The following is a 26880-nucleotide window of genomic DNA, read 5'->3' on the forward strand; positions in this document are numbered from 1 at the left end:
AAGTGCTGAATACCGACTAGTGTAGATTTATATCCAGCGTATAAAAATACCTGAAGTATACAAGGACTTCAGGCAACTCTTTCTCATTGATCACTGACCATAAATCTCTAAGGGTTCATAAAGCAACAGTAACATAACCTAAGTTTAAGAGACTTCCTATTGTACCGGACAACAGCTGTAAAATACTGAGATTTAACACAGAAAATATACTTTTCAAGTATTTGTATCATTTAATGAATTCAAAATGTTTCCTCTGCTGTGAAACAGAGCTACACATTGTAGTCAGAAGTTCACATTGCAGGAGACATCTGTGCTCCAAAGTAACCACACTCACCTCAGTGGAACTGCTCCATTTTCAGTAGTGCACTGAATCCACCCAAGATGTGAAGAGTGCAAAATTCATGAGGCAACATTCAGCACTTCTAAACATTCAAGCACTGCCTTACCACATCTTCTGACTTGCACAATAAAAAAGACAAACCATTGCAAAGAAAGAGGATTCTGGCACATGGAGTCAGACCAGGCAGGCAGAAACAATGAATTACTGTGAGGCAGCCCTGAGTCAAAAGTTCTTAGCAGATCTAATCACAGCACCTCTGACTACATGAAATTACGTACAGATTTTAAACTGCTTATGCTGTGAGATTAAAAAGGTTTGAAGCCAATTTGACTTCAGCTTTTCCAAGATAGCGTGTAGTAGATTTAAATGAATACTCAAAAATGGCTTTTATCCAGTTCTAGTAGGAGACAATTGGATTCAATATTGTTACTAATTTTGTAGGAATTTCCACCAGTAAAAAACCCAACCAAAACTGCAAAATAAACTTGCCCCCATACTTTAATAGTTGATTGTCCAGTTCAGTTTGAAACCACAGAACTTAAATTAAAGGCTTCTCTGAAGTTGCAGAACTGTGTGTACTTTTCCCCATTACTGGAATGAAATTCAGACAGCGTGTGGCATTCACTGGATGACATTGCAGTGTGACGAAATGAGATATTAACTAACAGTACCAAACTATTCATGTTCATCTTGGTATTTAGAGGGTTTTGCTGGTCTTCAATTTTAAATAAGTAACTTCTTTTAAAAGAAGCCTTTTCCCATTTACTAAAATGTACTATGAAGGAATTGGTGACAAGTATTTATGTCTTGTCTCAACTCATTCCTTTTCTTGTGAAAAGATAATCGAATCTTACAACCCAGTAAATACTGTTTGTTAATAATTTTGTTAATGAGATTTACTAAATGGACACAGTCAAGTTTCCACATATGCAGAGGTTGTGCAGATTTATTTAAAAAATAATTCATGGACATTAACAGTCCTAATTTAGGTATCTGTTGCAAAACTTTCTTCAATGGAAGTGTTTCCGTGCTTCATATGGAGGTGGATGGAGAAAAACAGCTGAAGCTGGTGCAAAAACTATGCTGATCCCACCTACAGTTTGGAGCAATGGCATTAGCTTTTAACTATGGAAAAAATATTATGAGGCAAATGGAGCTGATCAAATAAACTGAAGACAGCATGGAGCATGTATATGCCATCATTAGGTACATGATGTACAAGTGAAATGAAACCTTTTTTGTGACATTTAAATCAGAGCAAGATGACACTGCACACATGCCTATTTTCAAAACCCAAACCTAGAAAACCGTATACATGAAACTGCCATAGCAGTCCCTTGCTTTGGGAAGAAGGGTAAAGATGTGTTCAACACTCAGTTTCATCTCTGTTACAGAAAAGGTACATTACCATGGACTTTTTTTTCCTAATCTACAAATACTATTTATTAGTATTGCTTAGATCATGGATTAGCAGTTTCAATGATGTAGATTTGATCAGCATAACACAATGCTGACTGAGTGGTTTGTAGAGCTGTAATTGCTTTGGGAGGAAAGGTAAGATGTGTTCAACACTCAGTTTCATCTCTGTTACAGATAAGGTACATTACCATGGACTTTTTTTTCCTAATCTACAAATACTATTTATTAGTATTGCTTAGATCATGGATTAGCAGTTTCAATGATTTAGATTTGATCAGCGTAACACAATGCTGATTGAGTGGTTTGTAGAGCTGTAAGTCAGTCTGCTGAGAACTTCAATGAAAAGAAGGCTGCAATGGACAGAAGACACCTTCTCCAACTACAAGTCCTATTTTCAGATTCTCTCGAATGTGCACCCTCTAAGGAAGCATCTGCCAACACTAATTAATGCACAGTAAAACTATATCAACCAATCCAAATAAGCTTCCAGCAACTCGGATACTAAGGACCCAAAAACTACTTCAAATTTAACTTTTAGAAGAGAGTTAACAACTGAAATAAAACTTCTATTAGCCTTGATTTTAGAAAGAAAACTAAAGCATGTGCTTGAAAAAAAGAAAAATTTATTTAATCCTTTCATCCCAGATATATATTGCATACTACAGGCTACCCCACTCTTCACTTTCTCAGACATCATACACTTGGGATGCAACAACCATAAAGTTTGTGGAGAACATATGTGGAACAAAGTCACCTTGCTGGCTATGAAATGCCACTATCAGTGAGTGTTTCACTACACAGGGGGTATCTACCCTCACTCAGGGCAAGGATATATGGTTATTTCAGGTGCTGGCTGGGTGGTGTTAGGGGTTTTTGAATGCAGGGCAGCAGGGCTGTGAACATGGCAGTTTGTCCTTGATAAAGAAATCAGGCATGACTAACAAGATTGTTGTTTGTACAGCTCCTCCCTTGGGTAAGCCAGTAATTCCAGGGCAACAGGCACAGAGTACTTATACCTTCCACACCCAAGGGGATCAACAGCAGATCTCTGTTTTCACTGTTTAAATAACAGAGCAATTAACTGGAGAAGCCTGAAGGAAACAAATCATGCCATCCAACAGTCTATTGCTGAGCAATCTGACACATGAAGAGTTGAGATTCTGCACCTCGTTAAGAGATTTGTTTGGGTTTTGAACAGTAAGTGGCTGTATGACACATTCCCTGGTTCTATAGGATGTGTTCAGTAAGCAATATAGTAAGAACTACTCTTGTTAGCTGCAAAAGAGGACTAGCATTTACTGACTGGAAAGGTAAAACTATCTCTTAAATATATTTACAGTATCATGTTCTGGCCCATATTTTTTAGGTCCAGCACATGAATTCAAGTGCACAGAACTTCACCCTAGCAAATTTCGAATTTCACTGTTTAAGGAAAACCTATTTGACCGCAAAAAAAGTCTGCTTCTGGTGAGTCAGACTAGCATAGAACATGCACATACTAGAAAAGAATGGGGTATATTTGTTCAAAACACCACAAACAGGCTTCAGGAAGCTTTCAGCACAGCTACTACAGAAATGGCTGAGTGAAAGACTGGAATGCTAACCCCCTTCATGGCATCAGAAGCTGTGGAGCAAGCAGAGCAGAGTGCCACTGGATGGCAGGAAGGGAAAAGGGTTGTAATGTAGCTTGACCTATTCTTGCAACAGCTTGAGGTTGTCCTAAGGCTTGATGTTGGTGAGATTAAAAAAGAATCTTTAGAAGCAGAGGTTTTCAGACCTGCTGGATGAATTCCCAAAGCAACTAAATGACTTCTACTTTCTATGGCACCTAAGCAACCTTCAAGAGACCAAAAACCCATCCCAATTTCATGAATGACCATTTTATTTTCATGTATTTCAGTAGTTACAAATATAGTAGTTGACTGAGTATTTGCTTCCTTCTCCCAAGTAGCTTTATTAAATAATCAAGTGGGTTTTAAAACATAGCTTTTAAGCACATTTTGATTAGAAAAATATTTTTGTGAATCCTGGATTAGATAGATATTAATGCTTCCTCTCATATTTTGAAGTAATTCTACATGCTGGTTTCTGAAACATATACTTTTTAATCTATCCATAAGAAAAGAAATACAAGCATTTATTTCATACCAGTTCTATAAGTTTTGTATTTTGAGCTTGAAAACAGTTGGAAAAGTTTAGTTTGCTATACACATATATATATATATATATACACCTCTAAATACACAAGATACTGCAATTTCTCAATTTAACACTACTCCTCTTACCTGAAGATGGTTACAAAAAATAGTCTTAGTTGCTGTAACATTTGTTTTTTACAAGTTGGATATGGTTACAAGATCCTGGATTACAAAATGCTTGATTCCATTAGCTTTTAAATGGACAAATAGGTATTTTAGGTTGATATGCTTTAAAGTCGTGTAGCTTGTAGCATTTGCCATCATAACAAAATAGAAGAGAAAGTTAAAAACCAACTTTACACTTTTTACTTAAAAACCACATAAGAAATGCAATACGGAACATACTGAAATGGAAAATTTTTTTCAACAAACAATATATAGTATTAACAATATGCAGAAGCACTAAGCAGCAATTTTTTTTCTTTGTAATACTGCTCCAGCAATTGTTTACTTCCTGTAGATTTAGGACTACAACTAACTGATACTGCATGAAGAGATCTGCAGTTGAAAAACTGACTTGAACAATACCCCACAGAAATTCTACTCTTTTAAGTAAAAGAAATGGGATTCCTCTTACAGTCATGTAAAAATTATTGTAAATTAAATACCAACTTCCATATGATTTACTTTTCTGCAGTCACATATACAACACTGCTATTTCTTAGGCTACCTAACAGAGCAGGTAACCTCTAAATTTCCACAGGCAAAAGGCTGACAGCAAATCTTGAAATATTTTGTTATGAAAAACAACAACAAAAAAAATCCCAAACCCCAAACCCTTTGAAAGTGTTGTTAAAGCACTGTATTATGGTTTTTAAACTCAAGTAATAAAGCATGCCCACAAGGCATTTCTTCCACCAATCCATGCTGCAACCAAGGGAACCAGCCCTATTTCTGTACTATAAAACTAGACTATTACAGAGGGCTCTCCATCGCTCTATGCACCTTTGAACTCTAAAGACAACTGACTCCTATTCGAATTTTAAAACTCAATTCAAGCATATGAAAGTTTCTGGGCAACCCCTATCCCACACTGACTCTTAAACAAACTTTGCTTTAGCAACACAGCTAGCTAGCTCTTTTTTTTTTTCTTCATGGGCGTTAAGTTTGGCCTTTGAAAATAATAAATACTTGAGATCAGCATGATCTTTAAATACCTGCCCTAGCCAAATGCTTTTACAGGGTTCTTTGTGCATCTTTCCAACCCGGCACAGACCTGCTCCATAGGGAATTGTCACATGAGCACCAGCTAAGCCTCATTTACAGAACATGGCCCATAGCAAACAATGCCAAGCCCAAGTTCAATGAATGCTTTTGCTTACAAGAAATCTCGTGGCATCATGTGGTCCAATACCCCTGCTCACACATGGTCAGCTGGAGCAGGCTGCCCTGCACATGTACAGTCAGGCTGAGTATCCGGGGATAGCAACTCCTTAAACCCTCTAGGAAACCTGTTCCAGTGTTTGATCACCCTCTCAGTAAAAAGCTGTTTCCTTGTGTTCAGATGGAACTCCTAACTGTGTCCATTTAGTCCTGTCACTGAAAGCTACTAAGAGGCTGGCTCCTCCATCTTCATTCCCTCCTGCCAGCTGCCAAGATCACCCCCAAGTCTTTTCTTCCCCACGACTGCAAGTTGCAGCACTCTCAGCCTCTCATACATGCTCGTGTGCTAGAGCTGCTCCACTAAGTGTTTATCCTTCAAATACCAGGGAGTCCAGCACTCCAGATGGATCCTCATCAGTGAGGAGTAACAAGGAAGGATCACCTCCCCTCACCTGCTAGCAAAGCTTTGGCCTCTTTGCCACAAGGCTGCATTGTCAGCTCAGTCAGTTCACGGTCAGTTTGCTGGTCAGTTACTCCCCAGTGGAGCATTCCTCCTTACTGAACTTTGTGAGAATCCTGTGTCAAGTTCTTCACCCTGTTGGGGCCCCTCTGAAAGGCAGTACCATCAGCTGGTGGCACTAGCTACTCCTCCCAGTTTATATGGATTGTCAACTCCATCCCACGATTCAGGTCATTACTGATGCTGACTACTATTGGCCCCAGTACTCAGCCAGAAGGTACATCACTATTTAGTTGCCTCCAACTGGACTTTGTGCCACTGATTAAACCCCCTGTGCCCCCTCATTCAGCCAGCTTTTAATCCATCTCACCTTCCACTTATCTAACCTGTACTTCACAGGTCTGCCTACTGATGTAAAAGGTAAACATCACAGACTGTTCTCCCAACATCCCCAAAGCTCGCTGCAGATGGCAGTAGGACTGGTCAAGCAAGACTTCCCTGTTGTACATCTATGTTGACTACCTCAACCACCTTTTAGAAATGCTTTCCAGGAGGATTCTTTTCCATCACATTACCAAGGGCTTAGGTGAGGCTGATTAGCCTGTAGACACCCAAATCATCCTTCTTGATTTTCTTGAAGAGTGGTATTTTCTCTTTTCTAGTCTACTGGAACATCTCTTAATCTCCCTAGCCATTCCAAGATAAACAAGAGTGGCCCTGCAATGGCATTAGCCAGTTCCCTCAACACTTGGGTACAATCTGTCAGATTCACAGAATTCCAGGTAAAGTGCACCCTAACCCAATCCTTGACCACCAAGGTTCCAGATTTCCCCACTAGTCTCAGGGGCCTGGAATTCCTGCATGCTTGTTTTACTGGCAGTGACTGATGCAAAGGCAGCACAGAGAACCTCAGCCTTCTCCACACCATCAGCTTCCCTGCCCCATCTGACAGCAGGCTCATCTTTGCTGTTCTGCCTGCAGGATGAGGAACTATCCCACAGCAAATGGCTACTCTGGCTCCTCAGGCCACGTGCCCTTTGCCACACTCACAATGCAGTCCCAAACTTCTGGCGGCAATAAAGAGAAGCCTTTCATTGCACAGGGGGAGGCTGGTCAGGAATCTAAGCTGATGTTTCTGGCCTATGCTTTGTGCAGTGGAAGGCAACATACTGAAATGATCTCTCTTGTGCTCTTTAAAATATTTTTTACTTTGTGTATATCTACTACGATCTCAAATTTCTGTATAAATGTGTAATGTTGTAGACACAGTGAGGATATAAGAAATATCGTACTTGGAGGCTCAAGTACTGTATCAGAAATATGCACTGACTTGGTAAAAAAATTACTGTAATTATATTAAGCAAAATAATGACTAAACATTGCTGATTAGGAAGATGTAAAACAAAATGAGTGGTTTTCCCTGTAATTTTTACTGCAGAATTCACCTGTATGACTTCTACTTAAACCCTTTTCTTCTCATGCAGCATTACAGTATTTCCCCCCACCCATCCCACAAAACAAAAAAAACAAAGATTCCACTAGGTGTTACAGATTGCACTTTTAAAGCAGACTCGCCAGTCTTCTGCATTTCCAGTGTCCTATTTTAATCTGTTGACATACACAGTCTTCCATTTTATGAAACTGGAAGATTTCGCCTAAGTACTTCTTTTGATGCTGGAGAAATGTTATCTGGGAAAATTACTTCAAACTCTATAATTAAGTCTCCCCGTTGGTCAGGATTTTTGGGAAATGGCAAACCATATCCTATAATTCTTCTTCTCATCCCAGGCTTTACCACTTCGTTGACTGTCATGGGTATGGTTCTTCCTTCTATCGTTGGCACATTGAAAGAGCTGCCACACAAAGCCTAAAGATTGCAATACGAGAAAAAGAAATTGGTCAGAACTTTTTTGTACCTGTATATGAATCTGCATTATTTAAAAGCAACTAGAATTCTAAATAGCATTTCTCCTATGCACTTCTCAGATGTCAAAATTTTAATTTAATGCTCCTCTCTTAAAAAGAGAAAACTTTAAGTTGTCATTGAATGTTGCTGAATTTATGAATATTACACAATATTACACAATGGCTACTGGAGGGTAACTGAGCTTCTATGTCATTCAAAGACTTTATCAAATAGTTAGAGAGCTGAGCTGAATGAACTCCTCACTCATACTTCTCTACAGATGTCAGTCTTCTAAATTTCCACTGAAAATTTAGAAACTTATTTCAGTTTTTGTTTGTTTACATTGCACAGGAATTTTTTCCAATCAACCTCTATTATATCGCATTTCAGGACATTTAAGTGTCTATAAGCAGAGGCATATAAAATTTCACAGCTATCTTATGTGAATATTTGTGGTGCCTAAAGAAATCCAAACAAGATTTTTGCACCAAAACTAGAATGTTACAGACCTTCTGCTTTATCCAATAGTTTATTTTCATTACTAGGATCTCTGAGAATAAGATTTTGATTCCTGCAACTTCACTTGATTCAGCACTTAGTATACACTGATAATGTCCAATTTACATAACAATGCAATGAGTCTAAATAGGTTTTTATCTGTGAAGGAACTGTATTACCCACATTAACATTAAATATTGTCTTTTTTCCCTCCCTCACTACTTTAGGTGCTTCACCTCACTTCACACTTACTGTAGAATCCCTTAAGGTAGCTTAATTTACACAAGGTTCATAATGAAATCAAGAGTTTATTTCCCACCTAATACTAAGTAAGAAGAAAAAAATACATTACACACACAGAGCTACCATACAGCTTTAGCCACTGTATCATATTGTAATAGCATTAAACATTTGGAGTTCTACCACAAGAGGAACTTACCTCCCTTAAGCTGATCTTTACAGGATAAACAATATTTGATCCATCTCTCTTGAAATGAGAGTGAGGTTTATCTTTAATGATAAAAACAATATCAGCTGGAATCGTGTTCGGTGTTTCATCGCCCTCCTTTGGAAAAGTGATCTTGGTGCCTTCTTTCCATCCTCTTTTTATCTCAATAGTAAGGATTTTGTCCTCTGTTCGGACACTTCTACCATCTGGGTTAAGCCTTTTACGTGAAATCCTCATTCTTTTTGTGCAGCCATGATAGATCTCTTCCAGAGACACTTTAAGTTCATGGATTACAGGGGGATCTTGTTTACGACGTAACTGGCTGCCAACTGTATTCCTTTCCCTTGGAAACCCATTCATACTAAAACTAGTGAAGGATCCAAATGGATCACCATCCACCTCCATGTCTTCAGTGTCTCTGCCACCAGGCATCCTCCTCCCAAAGAAGATCTCAAAAGGATTTGTGCCACCAAAGAAAGCTGCAAATGTAGCATGTGGGTCTCCATGGAAGGAGTACCGGAAGGTACCACCCTGGCCATCAGATCCTCCAGCTCCCCCTTTAAGGCCTAAATAAGAAAAATAAGGCAAGTTAAAAACAAATTGGGTATTAGTATAAGCTTTCCTGCTGTACAGTGTAATGATATCAGGACTGATGAGTCATAAAGATATTTACAGTACAGTGAAAGGTCTGCTTTTCAAGGAGGATTCACCATGACAATATGAGGTACCAACTAGCAATTTAATAGCTTGAACAGCAACAAGGTTTCTGAAGCTCTAGAATGACTTCAGAAGAACAGGTATTCTGACACTGCCAATTTTATTTCATGCGATTGAAACCAGTTATTTTAATCAATTAGCATCTTAAGAGCAGAAGACAGATTTGCTTGATTTGATCTTTCCTTGCTCTGCAAAGTGTCTTGGGAATTGCATCCTTCTACAAGGTCATTTCTGAGGAAAATTATTCACTACCACATGCGACATATTCCACAGCCTCTATAGCTCAGCTGTAACTCGGTGTTAATCAGTTTTACCCATTTTCCTGCAATTTGTTCTGAGTAAAAGGTAACACGCCAACAGTCAAACATATACATGCTTCCTCAATATTCAATTTAGGATACCAAAATTATCACAGCTTGTGTTCCTATGGTACAAAACAGGTACAAATCCTGGGAACTCTCTTCAATGCAGCCACAAATAAAAGCATCATGGAACTTACTAAGATCCAATCACTGTCTCCATGCAAAAAATCAGAAGGTTATCAATAGCTTTGTTCCATCTTTCACATGGAGAGATCTAAATCTCATTTCACACTGCCAAGAATTCTCACTGAAAATTCTCTTGCACTTCCTGTGCTCCCAATTCAAACCAAGGTAACATCATTTTGTTTCAATAAGTGATCAATTACTTCCTTGTAATAGTGTTCTTCTGCACTAACCATTTCAGGGTACTTTCTCAAACCATTGGAAGACTGAAAGTCCTCTTAAGATACATTTGTCTTAAAGAAAAGAGTTAAAGTCTTCAACTTAAATGCTTGGTTTTTAAACTTTTTTTTCAGTCTTAGACCAACTCAAAACTACAGCTGCTGTCATACTTCTGTTACCATAGAAAAATGAAGGCTTACATTATGAGGGAAGCATTCTATAAATTTGAAAGAGGGGTTTGTAGGGGTTTTTTTTAGCTCAGTGTTCTCATGCATAACCTTAATGCTGGGTACTGACACTAACCATCTAAGACACCAGAGTGCTTTCCCCATTTCAATACCAGAGCAAAAGTACTCAAACTATAGCACATCCTTCTGACACACTGTTAATGCCAAATATGCCGATCAGGGGATTCAGTCTGTGATAGCAGGACACCTCCTGGAATAGCTGGCCAGAAGTTATTGAAGGTACACCCAGTTCCTGGCCGCAAAAACACTGAGGTTTCCCCCTTCTTACAAACCCCAACCTTGTGCATTTCCATTAAAACACTCTTCTGAGAGCTCAGAGAGTAACTGAGGCATCAGGAGGCATTCCCACATTCAACATTTTAAAAGATCATACTTTGTATCTTTGCCCAAAATACTAAATACTGCTATTTAAGTGTCCCTCTTTGTAATTGTAAAAAACATGGCCCCAAGCAAATAGCAACGAGCAGGCCTACTTGTCACAACGGAAGTAGTTATTTTAAATGGAATTCCTGATACCATTTACATTTAAGGGAAGGGATGTTAATGACTTCCTCTGTTGCTCAATCATAAGACTGAAAGTCATGTCGGTCAAAAATTAAAAAAAAAAAATCATCCTCTCCAGATCACCATTTTTGGATAAATGTGACATTTCTGAGGTCTCACTCTCTTGGCATGTTATCACTGTTTACAATTAAAGCTAAAAAATTGTTCTGGTATTTCATGACATCAGCCAAATTCTTTCCTCTCCAGGCACAAAGCCAAGGACAACTACAGGCTGGACACCTGGGCTTCTGCTCAGGACTGTTTTGCCTAGATCAAGCAGATTGCCCTTAAGCAAAAATTACAGAAAAGAATACATGCCTTTTGAACTGCATCTCAGAAACTGCTCTGGCAAAGGAAGGCAGCAGTAAGAGATCACAGAAAGCTATTCACAGGCGATAGAAACTTTTTCTGTTCAGTAACTTTTTGCCTGTCAGGTGTTTGGGGTTTGTACAAAACCCCATTAAATTAAGAAATTAAAACTTCACCAGCATTAAAGCCCAGCAATGCATTTTTTACTTAAAATCTCACGAACCAAACACATACATTGTAAATACGTTGTCTAAGGAGGAACACTACCATGTCTTCATATGTTTACTTTGCTTCATTCAACACAATCAAAGAGACACACCAAAGTATAACAGAGACATACATACCTTCCTCCCCAAACTGATCATAAATATCTCTCTTTTTGGGATCACTCAGCACTTCGTAAGCTTCTGCAACCTCTTTGAATTTTTCTTCTGCATGGGGAGATTTGTTCTTATCTGGATGCCATTTCAGGGCTTGTTTTCTGTAAGCCTTTTTGATATCCTCGTCAGAAGCCCCTTTTTCAATTCCCAGGATAGAATAGTAATCTTTCCCCATCCTGAGTGTTGGAGGAATTCAGATTTTCCTTGCTGTAAAGAAAGCAGCGTCCAGTGTCTTAGCAAGGTGGCGATGCTAGAGAAGGAAAAATAAAAATCAAACTTTGAAACGAAACAGAGCTGCTACAAAACAACAAACTCTACGATACATGAAAGAAAGAGCAGACAGCCTGTCCGTATTTCATTCCTTCCCCGTGGCTCATTTATAAAGGATTCCAGAGCGGGCACGGCAGACGGTCCCACCCCCGGCCGTGCCTGCGCTCTTTCTAGAACGCAGCAGCAGCGGGCACGTCACTTCCCGCGGCTCCGCTGTGCCGCGCCCGCAGCGCCACAGCGCAGCGCCGGCCCCGGCAGCGCCCGCGCGGAGCCACCGCGGGGCAGAGCCCCGGCTCTGAGCGCTCGGCTGCCCCGAGCCACGCTGAAGCCCATCTGGAGTAATTATAGCGTTCTACTTCACTGTTTCTATAGAGACAGCTGTACATAACTCTTTTCCAAATATATCAACATGGAGCTGTACCCTTTCCAGCAAAGGCTAGGAAGAATTTTTACACTCGTATCAACGACAAAGCTTCAGAAAGCAAAACTGCCTTCCTTTGAAGATAAAATTAAGCCACCCTCAACACAGCTGACCATAGCCATGTACTATTAAACAGCAGAATGAATCTGAGCAAAAAAATATCACTTTGTTTACCACAACTCAAGCCACTAAATTAAAGCAGATCAAAATGTAAATCCTGTCTCAGCCTTCTTCTATGGAATAGGAAATACCAAGATTATTATACAAGTATGGCAATATACCAAATAGCTTTCATCTGATGAGATGCTAATAACAGAAAAATACTTGTTTCTTACACATTTGTTTTAAAATATATTAAACCAATTCTACTACTGAAGTATTTCTCATGCTCCATAGAGAAAATGCTATTAAGTTTTAGCTTGCAAGATTTCTTTTGTACCTCTGTTAAGAGCTATAGATCAAGAAATTAGCTATGTTTATCAGTAGGGCAATGAACTACATGACAAATTAACACAACTGAAAAATTATTCCTCGCCGGAACAAAAATACAATACTTTTGGTCATATCTAGACGTTGTCTGTATGAAGACAATTCTAGGCTGAATTATGAAGGAGGTAATTAAGCTCAGCTGCCTTCCTTCTGACAATAAAACCCACTAATCCTCTGACTCAGGGAGCATTATATTTGAAGCCGTTTTCTAGAACCTGCTCAAACTTACAAGAGACTGATAAGGAAGGGACAGAAAACTTTCTTTCCTTAACCAGAAAGTACTAGAAAAACATTTGGGACTTCACTTTCACTTTCTTATCTTGCGTCATGCCCCTAATCCTCACACCATTACCTTTTCTTTTCCAATGTCTGCAATAGAATTTACTAGATTCCTTCCAGTGTATACAGGATTTTCCTAATTATTTATCTGGGTTTTTTTACATTCTCCTCAGAATATGTGTGGAAAAGGTAGAGAGAAGAAAGCCAAAATTCCACAAGAGTATTTCAGAAAGCAAAACTTTCAGCATATACGTAGTTATGATTACAAACGCAAAAGAGGCCAAAGGGTACTGAAAGAAGGAACTGGGTCCCCTTGCCACCAGATCTCTCAGGACTCACTTGCATTTCTGGCACAGCGGGAGTCACAGGGTTATAGACTCATTTACCTTTACATGTGAAGGAAGCAGCTGTTGCTGAGCCCTACCTGGAATAAAGCTAGTCTTTTACGAAATCACCCTTTTCTTTCTAACTTTTAAAAGAAAGTGCTCTTTTAGTTAATTTAAAATTACTATTTCGGACAAATTCTTTGAAACCCACATCCTAAATTGAACATTTTCTCCACTAGGAATATTGTATTAAGCACTATGTCTCCTTTTAAGTATCACAGAAATACTCAAGGCATAGTGACAGATTCTCCACACACACATCCCCCCCATTGTGTAACAACACAGTAATTCATTTCAATGGTTTCATTAAAAGCCACAATAATCAGGATTTCTCCTTAAATAAGAAGTTTCTTCATCTTAATCATTAAAACTTACAAAACAAATTTTGATAACAACAAAGTTACACTGGGACTTTTTGCCCAACAGAACAGCGACTAAGTGCTCAGGCATCCTTTCTCTCCCTACAGAGGGGAACATGCTATTCTGGCCTAAGTGCTGAGTTATACCATAATGATGTAAGTTATTCCCCAAAAATTAAATACTTAAGATTCTGAGTGGGATGTACAGCAATGACTACATTACCTCTCCTTCCTGCCTTATATGAGATCTTAATATCAGAATCAATTTATACTGTGGGATCTTGTATTTTTAATGAGTCAATTCCAGAAAGCATGTCCCTTCTTGTCCATGTTGAGACCTTCCTTTCATCACACAATCAGAGATCTTTTGAAAATACACATAGGCCACAGCTCCTCTCCCATGCCTACTGAGCTCTTTAAACAGTTTCTAGTAGACAGAGATACTCTCTCAAAAGCAGTAAAAGCTTTCAATATTACAATTAAAAGACTAGTGTGCATAAGATGGACATCTAATAATTATGCTAATAATAATTTGAGTACACCCAATCATGCCAGCACTTCTTCAGACAGTGAAATCCATCTGCTAAGTGTGGTAAGCTTTTGTCTTCCAATTTTGTGATATTAGAGCTGCTAGATTTTTAAATCCAAAAGCTGGTATTTGCAGTTCTTTGCTGCTTTTTCTGTTATTTTGTGCCATATTCATTTCCAGAATTATTATCCAAAGAAAAGAAAGGTACTCCTGCAGGACTTCTGTCCCTGCAGTCCCTTCAAATAAGCACAGACAAACAGAAAACAAAACACCCTTAAAAAAACCCAAAAGTAAATATTTAGTTATACTGCTCTAGTCCTATCTTCTCTGGCACTATAAATATCTAGAAAAGCAATCCTCTAGACAATGACAAGATTTCACTTCCCATACGCTTGGATATCTTTTGTTTAAACGCCTGATAGCTGTCCCCTAAAAAATCAGATACGGTCATTACCTACTGTGTGACATAGGAACTCCTTTACGGGATTATTTTGTTCTTCTGGGAGCACTCTGCCTGTTAAATAAACAAATTTTTTTTCACTTTCTCCAAGGAAAATCCTTTCGAACCTGTGATTGATGAGTTGCTAAAATTCTTCAGAAGAGACACCCTTTCAAGATGTTTCCTCCTAAATTTGTCTCAAATGGGGGCAAGTTTCTGCATTTCTACGCTGATGTCTTCCATCAGTATGCCCATTTCCCAGAATCCCTGCATTACAGTCACCTCCTATTTCACTGGTTTGTCCAAGTCCCACAGGTAGTGGTGTTTGCACACCTGCCCCTGTAAGCGCGGCCCACTGGGCCGAGCTCACCTTCCGCGGGCAGGAAGGGCGGGCTGGATTCCATGGGCTGTGCTCGGCAGCAGTCACAGCACACAGCCCCAGCCACCCCACAGAGCCACCGCTGCTCTCAGCTGTGACAAGCCAGCAGCAGCGAGTCCTGCAGCTCATTCAAGCCTTCCAGAAGCACTAAACTACACAGTTAGAAAATCAGTAAGGCCGTAACCCAAGACTCAATTAAGCATGCTTCTGTAAGAAAGCTAAGGAACTTCTCAGACAAACAAATCCAGTAACGTACTTGGCCAGGAAGCCACCTCAAAAACATAAATAAAACCCCCTCACCATCACTTAACTTTCTTCCTCACTCTACCACATGAATTCTCCAACTGATATAGCACATCATGACTCAATTAACTCTTTATATCATCAGTTCTTTGTTTACAAAGTCTTCAAATACAACAGCTACATTCCATTTCAGGCATACACAGAAAAAAAGTTATCATCATTCCAGTATCAAGTGGTATCTCTGAAACTCTTGGTTATATTCAACCCTGTAAAACAATTTTCCCCCAAAACAGGCAGTCTCACACTTAACTTTCTGTTCTTAGAAGCTCCTTCAGGGTAATGTCACGGTACTCCTATTCTGTACTGAGAAAGTCAACAGCCTGTAATTGTCCAGTGCTTTTTTACATCACTGGTTTTTCTTACAGTATAAATTGAGGGGAAAAAAAATTAAAAGGAATTTCAGTTCAAGCTTTTTAATGTTGACTGGGGGGGGGGAGAAATGGTACATTTTCAAATGTAACAGATTATAAAAAAGCCAATAGGCTATTAAAAAAATGTACTGTCAGGAAAACTGAATAAAATTTTGAAGACATAAAAAACTTGCCTAACATAAGCAATCTCTTACCTAGAAGATTTTCTACGTTCTTTGATCAAAACCTAGATGTTCACTTTGAATACTAGACTTCCTTTTCTCATCTAAAAATACGTATGAAATACATACTAGGAAGCTAAAAATTGTTCCTTCAACAGCTCCACTTTGGAGACAGAGTCTGACTACTGCATTTCACTTGAGAATTGTTGCTTTAAAATGTCTTTTCCATTACTCTCTCAGAACAACTACAGTTTAACTCACATACATATGGCCAAAAGCTACACATCTGGTTTGGCACAAAGTGGGAGCAGGGTCATACCAACAGTTGTGCTGACAACATCAGCTTTGAATCAGCTGCTTTCTTTAAAAAAGCCTTCAAAACAAGTGAGAGAAATTATGGAAGCATTCGTAATAACATACTGAACTCAAATTATAGATTAATCATAAATTAACACCAGTATGTTAAAGCTTCTAGGCAGAACAATATCAATATTCCTGAAGTTGAATAAAAATACTCATTATTTGCTCTAAAATAAACCATTTATTCTGTACTTCTCACTTATTAAACCACAGAAACAAAACTGAGAAAGACAGGACTAGATCACAGAACAAATTTAAGAGCAAACAAAACCACAAAGGCAAATTCCAGACAGATCACAACTATAAATACACATGTGCATATAAATGTCAAGGCACAGGAGCCAAATCCCTCCCCAGGAGAAGCTTTCACAATTAAGTACATAATATTTGCAAACCCACATTAATGAATGGAATAAATTTATATTCATCTACAATGGTTTGAAGAAAGCACACCCATATACAATAAAAAAAGTTTCCTGTAACATCATCCATTGTTTTACCTAGAAAAAAAATTCCACAACTCTTCTCCCCACCACCTTTAACTGGATGTAGTTGCTGCCTGAGCTATGTTTGTACTTTATATACACTTTATACTGTGAATAAGACCTGATACATGCAAGCCCCATTCATGAACTCTATAATTAAATAGAGTTTCACCACAGAACTATTCAGTAGCTGGTATCATACACAGAAATAAATTTTGGAGTTTACAACAGAAGCAACAATTAGTATTAAAAAATATATCTAACAGAAAAGGCAAAGTGAAACCTGCAGAGCATCACAGTCTTTCTAATAGATGGCCCTAAAAGAAAAGCTTCATTTAATCATGCCCTTCATATCCCAGTAAGAACCAAATTGATCAAATTTTTACTTGAGTTCTCTGTGGAAACTGCTACTGTGACAAAAGTAAAAAGTTAAATATACATAAGGATTCTGGGGCTGACTTTACATCTAAATGAATACTCATAAAAGCAAAGTGAAATGCCACATAAATATAATGAATTTATTGTAAGTTAAGTTACACCAGTCCTACCATCAACAAATATGTTCTCTGTTTTTCACTGGCAATATGTCTTTTAAAACAGTGTCTATAATAATACTGGAACATACATTAAATTCTGCCAACAGGCCAAAGGATATATTTTCAAGGTCTTTTGTGGAAAAGCTGACTCTAAATATACAGTCCAGAAATTACATGAATTAGCTATAGGGTAAAATCTCAAACCAGAGATACACTATTATCATTTCTGAATCCCAAAAATGTATTTTTAAGCATGTGATTCACATAGTCTTCAATTTCATTTGGAAAAGACTGCATGACAAGATGTTAGCAATTTTTTAAAAATTAGTTTTAATTTTCTTATTACTTTTTGTAACAATAGATCAAAAGTTAGAAATAAAACGTACAACTGAACATTCATCATACTTTTAAAACTTACTGTAGTTTATTATGTGCTAAGTTATGGGTTGGGTTCTTCTTTTCAGGAAATTATTATTTCCATTACACACTGATCAGAACATAGCAAACTTACATCTCATACCTGATTCCTGTTTACTAAGTCACAATCTCTACTATAGCTGGAAAACAAAAATCATGTTGGAATAAACATCCACATTTTAACTTTTCACTACTAAGAGGGAATGAACAATTATTATGTGAAAGCAAGCAGAGCTCTTGGGATTCAGCAACGATGTACAGAATGATGAAAACACAGGACTGCACTTAGAAACTCAAAAGCTACGAAGTGTGGCCACACAAAGCAACAAAAATTTCCATCTACAAGTTAAGAATACACATTCCAAAGGTGCTTTTCAGTTCCTTACTTAGACTGTGTCCATTTCAATCCTACCCACGTATTTCTGTGAAGGGATGCTTACTCAGTTTGAGTGGTGATCAGAAAAAATGCCAATCATGCAAAACATTTACCAGGTTCTCTCACTAACTGACTACGCGTGTTTAACACACTACTACGAACCTCGAGTAGTTAAGAATGTTCTCACACATACTTTTGTAAATATCTGTATGGAAAAGTGCAGTGTTTTGGTATGGAGAAATATCTCCTGTTATTAGCAAAACCCGCCCCACATTCACAACGAAGCTGAAGTTCTCTTTCCTCCAAGAAAACATTTGATTTTAACAAGTTCTGCACAATTCACTACTGAAGTTGTAAGTCTGGAGCAAAGAAAACAGAAAAATAGCGTAGCCAAACTTCTTTCTTTCAGTTTGACATATAAAAAGCCCGGATTTTTGTTCTAACTACCTGGTGGTTATCTGGTTATGACTCAGGAATTTACCCTAGCCTCAAGGAATTGTCCTGAAATAGCCCATATGCAAATGAAGAGTTAGACTTAATCACATATTTATCACACTGTACTAGTCAGGTTTCTGACTCACATGTCACCAACCTTCTCATGTTGGTTATATAACACGTAAAGATATTTAATATGATGAACAGCTTAAATGCTTTGTGTATGCTGTTTCCCTCCAAGACTAGCTTTTTAAAATCTGATTGTAAAAAGTCTTAAAAACCTGCTGTTAACTGTTTTAAGCAACATACTGCTACAATCCAAGTCTTTCAGTGCTAACACACTGAATGTTATCAATACCATCACAAAAGACTAATTTACTGGATTTACTGGATGTACTTTATACATAGCCAAGGGCTTCCATGCCCCACACACTTTTCTCAGCATGAAGACTACACGACTTAATAAAATATACCTTGTTTATAAAAGGTTAAAAATGTATTGATTAATTCTGATCAGTGATAAAAAGAATACAAGATTGCTTGGTAGCCAGAAAAAACCCAAAACAACAAGTATTAGGAGACATTACGACATAAAAATCCCAGAAAACATTACTCATGTAAACACTACAGTACCAATAGTCCATCTACACTGTCAACACTCAGCTATTCTGCCTGCTTCAGCTCCCCCAAACCATGTGTATTTAAAACAAAAAATTTTCAGAGAACCATAGCAGATAATTAAAAAAATGCAAGTATTTCCACATGAGAAACAACGGAGGAGGATTGAATTCTTCTGTCTCCAAAAAACACAGAAGTCACTAAGGTCTTCAAGGTCAACAAATTATGAAGGAAGGAGGAAATGAATCGTTTATGGTCCATGTCCATTGCCATAGGCAAAGTGTAATCAGGAGCTAGTTTCAATAATAAAATGAAGATATTCTATAATAATTCCGTAAGTGATAGAATTTCCTGCCAAAGGACACTGGAGACTCAATAATGATGTCAGTGGGACACCGAATAAATACTACATAAGAGATGCACTGCAAGTTTCTTAACAAAGAAACCAGAACAGGAATGTCAGACAATTAAAAGAATGCCGAAAAAATGTGGAGACCTCTACTTGTTTGTCCTGCAGACGTATTTATTATACAAATCTTGGAAAATAATGTATAAGTATACTATAAGTATACTGTAATAAGTATATCTGTATTGTTTTCCACCTAAGTAAAATAGAGAGGTGGTGTTTACAATAAATACACTTTTTAAAAACAGGCATTTAGTTACACTTGTGAAGATGTTTCCAGTATTCCTGTTTTCAGTAAAAGCGAGGCTCAATTTGACATTCACGGTTAATGGATTCAGCCCCACTCCTGCAACACAAAAGGGACAGAAATATTTCTAAAAATGTAAGGACAGAATGGGCAGCTCATTCTGCAGCCCAGCATTCCCCACCCCACAGCCCAGGGCCAGCTGGCACAAACCAAAGCACCATTTGCTCTGGGCTGGACACAAGGGCAGGCAGCTCAGACCCTGAGAACTGTGATTGGCTCCACACCAGATCTTCCACCAATGAATCCTGGTGCAGGAGAACTTCTGTGACCTAATACCAGTGCTATGTACTGATTAACAGGAAAAGGACAATGGAAAACTCAGCACAAGTTTCCACAATAAGCCCTGCTGACTTTCCTTCAAGAAACTGGAGTTGAACAAAGCGTTTAGAAGGCATTTATTTCAACACCCTACAGAAGGTCAGTTACTACAATTCTGACCCCCCAGGAAACATTAGGATGGGCAGTATGTTTTATTTAATAGCTACTTCGATGGCTGTAGTATAGTACATAATCTCTTTTAGCCTTTTATCTGTAAAAAAAGGAGGGTATCTACCTCCTGTAACTATTTACTGTTTACCTTAAGCACAGTAGCAATTCCTTCCTGCATAACAAAGTAACCCAATGGGGTTTTTTCCACCAAACAATACAAGTAATAACCTGCAGTCTTAGCAAAGATACAGCAATAAAGAATCAGGGCACCTGTAGAATAAAGATGCTCCTCACAGATTAACTCCTACAAAAAAAAAAAAAGTCTTTGTGACTGTGGCACAGACACAACTCAGATGTGACCTGATCTGAACCCGAAGTCTGTCCTTCCAATGGTTCTCAGCCCATCATTAGGTATTTGGATTTGTTCTATTTAAAAAAAAAAAACTGCCCCAACATACTGCCAGTTTGGAACATTCATTAGTGGAACAGAACACATTCTAGAAATGTATTCCTAACGATGAATCTACTCTACAGGTTTACACAGAAGGCTGACAAACTCACGTAGAATTTTATCACTACTTCAGTCATGTTCCATAACTAAGGAATAGACAGAAGTCTGCAAGTTGTTTTTTCTTCTTGCAAAAGCATTAGATTTTTTCTGACATAATTTAAAAGCTATCAATGAGAACTGATCTTTACAGGCCACACACAAGAGAGGGTGGGTGAAGGATAGGTCGAAGATGCTTGCACAATCCCCATGCCAATTCTACTTGTGGTTTCTTGAGGTTTTTTTCCCCTTTAATAATGTGAGAAGTTACTAGTTTTCAGTAGAAAATGAACTATTTTCTCAGCCTTGATGAAGAGATGAACTGCAAACACAATCAATCCAGCTGAAGCGACTCAGCTACACTGTACTGTTTTAATTGCTGTTACACTCATGCAAGACCAAGGTTATTAATGCTCTACCAAATAAGGAACTGCCCACATTTTTGCTGTGGACATGTGATCCCACTGGTCTTACATAAGCAAAAGGAGGTGCTCACACGAGATGCTTTTTCCAGAGCGTGCTCGTCAAAATCCCACCCAGCAGCTCTGATTCATGCAGCCAGTTTTACATGCAAGGCTGAAACACACACACTGAACTGTGGCACAAAGAGAGAATTTAAAGAGGAGGTGTCAGCACAATGCTGTTCAACATGAAAGGAGAACAGATGTCAGTAAGAATGTACTTCACCTACAGGAGACAGAAAGACAAGCAGCCCTAGTTATATTTACTACAATCTGCTGTAAAAGAAGTCAAAATAGTTGCTCACTAATCCTTGCAATGTTTCAACCACATCCCATAGCCAAGTTATGTTTCATAGCTGGTTTCTCCCTTCTTCATCAGCCTAGGAAAGTTTCAAGATAAAAAGCAGGAGTTCAATAGATGTACTTTGCAATTAATATCTTAAATTACTTTATTCCTCTAGGTTAAATAGTGCATAGCTAGCTAAGAGGTAAAGAAGGTACAACATGGAAGGTACAACTCAGCAGAAAAATATCTAGGTGTTCTGGAGTGATACCAAATTTCAGTATCTATTATACTAAGAAACGATTGGAATTCAGATTCAGAAAATATTTACCTTTCTATGTTTGGGGTTTTTTAAAACCCTATGACACACGAACAGTTTGTTTAAAAATAAGATGCTCTGACTCACAAATTAAGAACTACAATTGTTAGCTTAATTAAACAGTATCAGAAAGAATACTGCTAGAGACCAGTCCTGGGTAATAGGGAAGTACACCAATCCCTTTAGAGCAATCAAGCTTTTCCCACTTCAAGAGGAGAATTCTGAATATTAATTATGCCTTAAATAAAGTACTTACTCACTAATTAACAGGACTTAAATTCACTTTTTTCAGTGCATTGCTGACAGAGGGATATATTAAGGCACTTCCATCCTCTACAGCTACTGCTGCATTAATCATTTGTTCTCCTTTCACAGTCTCTCAGTCCCCATCTCAGCCCTTCTTAATCCCCATTCATATGTAACTTCCACGCCTAGCTCCACTGCCCAGCTCATTTCAAGCAAGGCCTTTTACTCTTCTCCCCCATCAGGGAAGAATTTTGCAGATGCTAACAGCAAATTCTCTGTGCTATCAAAGATTTCCTTCCCACGACATCACCACAGAAACACCCAATCCCCTGGAACAAGTCAGTGCTGAGCACTGATGACATGATCACGCTGACTAATATTATCCAGCTGCCTTTTGCCCAACATTCCTTCAACAGAACGATCCAGTCTGCACACAGCAGCTGTATCTAAGGAAGAAGTGAGTGTTCTCTGACTTATCCTCCTATATCCGACATACCCAATGCAACGGTGGCTAAATGCAATTTGATAGCCTCCTCTAAGGTAATCAAAACTTTTAATCAAATACATATCAAATGAGATGCACAAGAGTAATACGTGCAAGGGAAGAGCTCTGAAGATTCTATGAAGTTTTAATACATTAAAACCTTTTTCTAGGAAAGTTGACTAAACTTAGGCAGCATGACTAAATGTAAGCCAAAACCACCAAATATGACATTTTTTTTGCCCCAAATCCAAATACTATCCAAACTGTGGATCTGAAAACTGTAATTATCTCTTCAGTGCACATGTATTAAACATAAAAACTCATGACAGATCAAGAGCTGTTTGGATAGACAGCACATGCTCAATCTTGTCTCAGCAGTTATTTAAGAGAGTTTATACTGATAATGTTGCAGATCCTGGACACTTTGCCAGTGCAGGCGTAGCAGCTGACAGGATCTGAATCAATTGATGTACGTCTCCCAAAGTGAGGAAATATCAGACACCGATTGCAGATTTCAGCAGAGCAGCAATGACTTGCAGAAAGCATGGCAGGCACATGTACAGTTTCACAGTGGTTATCCTACTCTCAGAGAACATAAGCACTTCTGTCCACTGCACTGAGGCAAAGCTAACCAAAACATGCTACCCAGACGTGGATTCCATGGGACAGAGAAAAGGCGTTTCTCACAGTGGCTTGTGAGAACTTTTAGGGAGTTGGTGTAAGGATGTGATAACTTGTTAAGTATAAACAATCTGCAGGTGGTGTTTTTCTACTTCGTGTTTCTGTTCTTCTCAAGGATGATGGATGAGAAAGGTGTTTTTGTTAAGTAGTATGCATGGTATCACTCTATATAAACCGCAGGGTTCTCTTGAATAAAGCCTTCTTTTACTCTTTCTACAATACTGCCTCTCGCCTGTTCCTGTGTCACTCGGCACAAGAGTTGCTGAGGCAACTTTGTAAGAAATGTAATTCTTTACTTACTGACTTTGTGAGAGGTCTCCTTACTTGTACCAGAGAACCGCTCCTTTCAGGACAGCCTTATCTTTTGGTCTAGTCACCACACAGCAAAGTGAATTGTAGAAGAGAAAAAAAAGCCCCAATCAACCCAGCAGAACTCATGCATGCATGCACTGAAGTGGCTTTGGTTATGCAGAGGATTTGTTCCAGTTCCACACGTTTACACTGCTGCTTTTGCAATACCTGAGGTAATATAGGAATACCCTGAGGACCTTTTGATGTATATGATTACTTTTTTCCTCAGAACCAACCATTACTTAAATCTGTGATAACCCAGACAAATAAAAGATTTTCTGACTTGTCAGATATTTACACTCACTGTTTCTCAGCAAATACATATAATAGAATATTATAGTCTGATGATTACTGCAAAAAACAACCATTACAGCCTGAAAACCAGGGGAGATGTAATAATCTATTAAATTGAGCTAAGGGAGACATCTTCCACCAATCTCTACAAGAAACAGTGAAGAGAGTTTTTAAAAATCCATATTCTTCTATTACTTATACTGCCAACTATTTATTAAGATTCTGAAAGGTACGATGTTCACTTCTCTACTATTCATTCCTCTTTAGTAAGAATAGTTACTGTATGAAGTGAACCTTGTTTTGCACAACAAATGCTCTCCTGCTCTAGCAGCCCAACATGAACAGCTACTTACATCAAGCACACTAAACTTCCTAGAAGGCACTGAGGAAGTGCAGGAAACTCCTGCAAGGAAGAAAGCAGGACATCCTGGTGTACCACATGCCAACTTACCCAAATGAATACTGCAGTTAGCACTATTAAGGGGTTAGAGCCTCACCCCACTCTGTTAACAGATTAAACACAATGAATTAATCCCATAGGGATCATTTTCTTAACAGAAATATCACTTATATAGTGAAATGAAGATAAGAGTGCTTAAGAGATGTGGTTTTCTAGCAGACAGGTTGTAAGTGCCACCATGGGAAATGCAGACAGACCCAAGTGTTAATAAATGGCATTAGATCAACTTAGGAACAGTGAAAGTAAAGGCAAAATATTTATATAGTGTACAATACTGTGAGATCCATCTCCTCTTCAGTTTGCTAAATCTCATGTTCTCACTGTAAAGCCTACAGTGACTTCAAGAACTGCGAGGATCGAGGAGTAACAGACATACTAAATATCACTCTCAGCTTTCAAATAAAGCATCACCTCAAAGAGTAGTAAAAGGCTGGTAAAAAAACCCTAAAAATTAACATTTTCCTATCATCAGCTGTTTATGGATTCAACTAGAACACTTATACCGTACCAGACAAGACTGTTTTTATCAGCCCAAGGTATTATGACTGCTTAAAAATTATCAGCATTACATGGCTTGTCTCACAGAACTTAGCAAAGAAACAAAGACCAGCACATTTTGTAACTGTAAAACGCAAAGGACACTGATGCTCCTCTTCATCCAGTAAGGGCAGAGCCATAAAACACATAGCCACTGGCCAGGAGTGGTTTCAATGTGTCACAGTCAACTACTATTGCTCAACTAAAATTATACAAGTAAGTACTTGCTACACGCAGTCAAACTATTAGTAGCTAAGAGAATGAACAAAGAGTGTTTAGCAACAGCAGCAAAGAGCCAAGCATAAGAATTAAATTCCCACCCTCCAAGCGCAATTTAACTTTTTTGCCCAACCCCTCCAGCTAACACAGCTACATTAAAGGAAAGTGGAAGCTAATTCTTATGTACAGGCTTTTTCAGCAAAAGTATCAGAGCAGCAAGTTTCACCTGGCTGTAGCAATGCTCTGTCATCTGCCTAAAAGCATGTAGGGATTTTTAACTTTGTGGAATATGTTACTCTTATAACCCTTCTTAACTGCACAACCTCTGTAGTGTTATGGGACTTAAAAATCCAGCATTTTTTTAGCTTCCTTTAGTAAAGTTATCTGCACTAGAGAATGCAGGATAATCTGAGCTCAGCAACACTGTGACATATAGTCTATTAAATTTATCCCAACTACAATCGCATTAAAGCAGCATGGAACTACAAGGCAGCACTGAGGGACAGGGAAGGAAAACCCTGAGAGGTATTTTCTTATGCGAATCCAAGAGTCCCTGCACACAGCCCCACACCAGACCAAGTTTCTCAAGTAAAAGCAATGACAACAAAAAACCCGCATTCAATTAAAGCCGGAAGAGACCTGCCACGCTTCAGTTTAAAAGCTGGTATGTTTAAAAAAAAGGTATGACACTTATGTAAACCAGGAGCCCATGAAAAAGGAACAGCTGAATGCACAGAAATATTCTTTAAGAATTGTAAAGCATCTCCTGAGAATGGTACAGAACGCCGTGGTACAGCAGTTCCGCTCCAGTATGATGCACTCCCTATTGCTAGGATTCCTAAGTCGATGTTCTAGGACCTCATCCCGATGTGAAGCCTTCACAACACCCTCATCCACATTCAGCAGGACAGTTCATCCCCACCAGGTCACAGGACCTTAACAGGACCCAGATTAAAGCATTACAGACTGCAGTTTTTCATTAAAGCTTGTGCTTGCGCAGCCAAGAAAAAAATCCCCCAGCTATAAAGACCGCACATTAACAACGAACATTCTCAGCTAAGAAATAAACAACCGTAGGACGAAGCAAGCGAAGCTCCGCCAAAGGAGAGACCTGGTCCCGTTTCGCGGGGTGTGGAACGACCCAAAAATCCGTTCGAAACGAGCGGCCGCGCCCGCAGGACGGCAGCGGGCAGAGGCCCGCGAGCGGCGGCGGGACGGGCCCGTCCCTGGGCCCAACGGCTCCGCCGCTCCGGCACCGGCCCGCCGCCCCTGCCCGGGCTGCCCCGCCGGGCGCCGAGGCGGCTCCCCCGGAAACGGCGCTCGCATTATTGGCCGTGACAACGCCCGGCGGCCGCGCACCGCGGGAGCCTCGCCCCAGGGCAGCGCCGCGCTCCGACGGGAACACAGCCCGGCGCTCCGGCCGGCCGCCGCCTCCCGCACTCACCGAGCGTCGCCGCCGCCTCAGCCCCGGGCCCGAGCGCGCTCCCGGCAGCCCCCGCAGCGCAGCCCCGCTCCGCGCGCGCCCCCGCGGCTCCTGGCCAAATGACGCGAGAACTGCGCGCTGCCTTCGCCCCTCCGCACAGCGGTGCCCTCCCTCGCCCCACGTGACTCTCCCGGCCCTATCAGCAGCCCCTCCGAGCGCTCGCGCCTCCCGTGGAAACATCGCGATCGCACCCCACCCCCTGCAGGGCGGCCCCGGCGGCCCCGCGGGGGCGGCTGGGCGGGGCCGGGAGAAAGGCCGCGAGGCTTC

The 26880-nt window shown here is 39.5% G+C and overlaps 1 protein-coding gene across 2 annotated transcripts; it reads right to left on the reverse strand.

Moving 5' to 3' along the window:
• Window positions 1–3623: 3623 nt before the first annotated feature.
• On the reverse strand, window positions 3624–26729 carry DNAJB4 (DnaJ heat shock protein family (Hsp40) member B4). Of its 2 annotated transcripts, XM_039711792.1 has the most exons (4): window positions 26575–26729; window positions 11458–11743; window positions 8584–9158; window positions 3624–7607 (listed from the first exon to the last, which is right to left on the reverse strand). In XM_039711792.1, the coding sequence occupies exons 2-4, from the start codon at window positions 11666–11668 to the stop codon at window positions 7374–7376; spliced, it is 1020 nt and encodes a 339-aa protein (XP_039567726.1). In that variant the 5' UTR covers window positions 11669–11743; window positions 26575–26729; the 3' UTR covers window positions 3624–7373. The 2 variants fall into 2 exon arrangements, with proteins under 2 accessions (XP_039567726.1, XP_039567728.1); XM_039711794.1 differs by lacking the exon at window positions 26575–26729 and having other exon boundaries at window positions 11458–11828.
• Between the last annotated feature and the right edge of the window lie 151 nt (window positions 26730–26880).

The sequence above is a fragment of the Passer montanus genome, unplaced genomic scaffold (genome assembly GCF_014805655.1).
Source record: "Passer montanus isolate IOZ18808 unplaced genomic scaffold, ASM1480565v1 scaffold25, whole genome shotgun sequence".
Lineage (NCBI taxonomy): Eukaryota > Metazoa > Chordata > Aves > Passeriformes > Passeridae > Passer > Passer montanus.

Excerpts from the sequence above, each read along its gene's own strand:
- DNAJB4 (XM_039711792.1), bottom strand. The coding sequence starts at position 11,668 with ATGGGGAAAGATTACTATTCTATCCTGGGAATTGAAAAAGGGGCTTCT. Across the intron at positions 9,159-11,457 it reads TGATCAGTTTGGGGAGGAAG|GCCTTAAAGGGGGAGCTGGA; the intron begins GTATGTATGTCT and ends TTTCTTATTTAG. Across the intron at positions 7,608-8,583 it reads TAAAGATCAGCTTAAGGGAG|GCTTTGTGTGGCAGCTCTTT; the intron begins GTAAGTTCCTCT and ends TGCAATCTTTAG.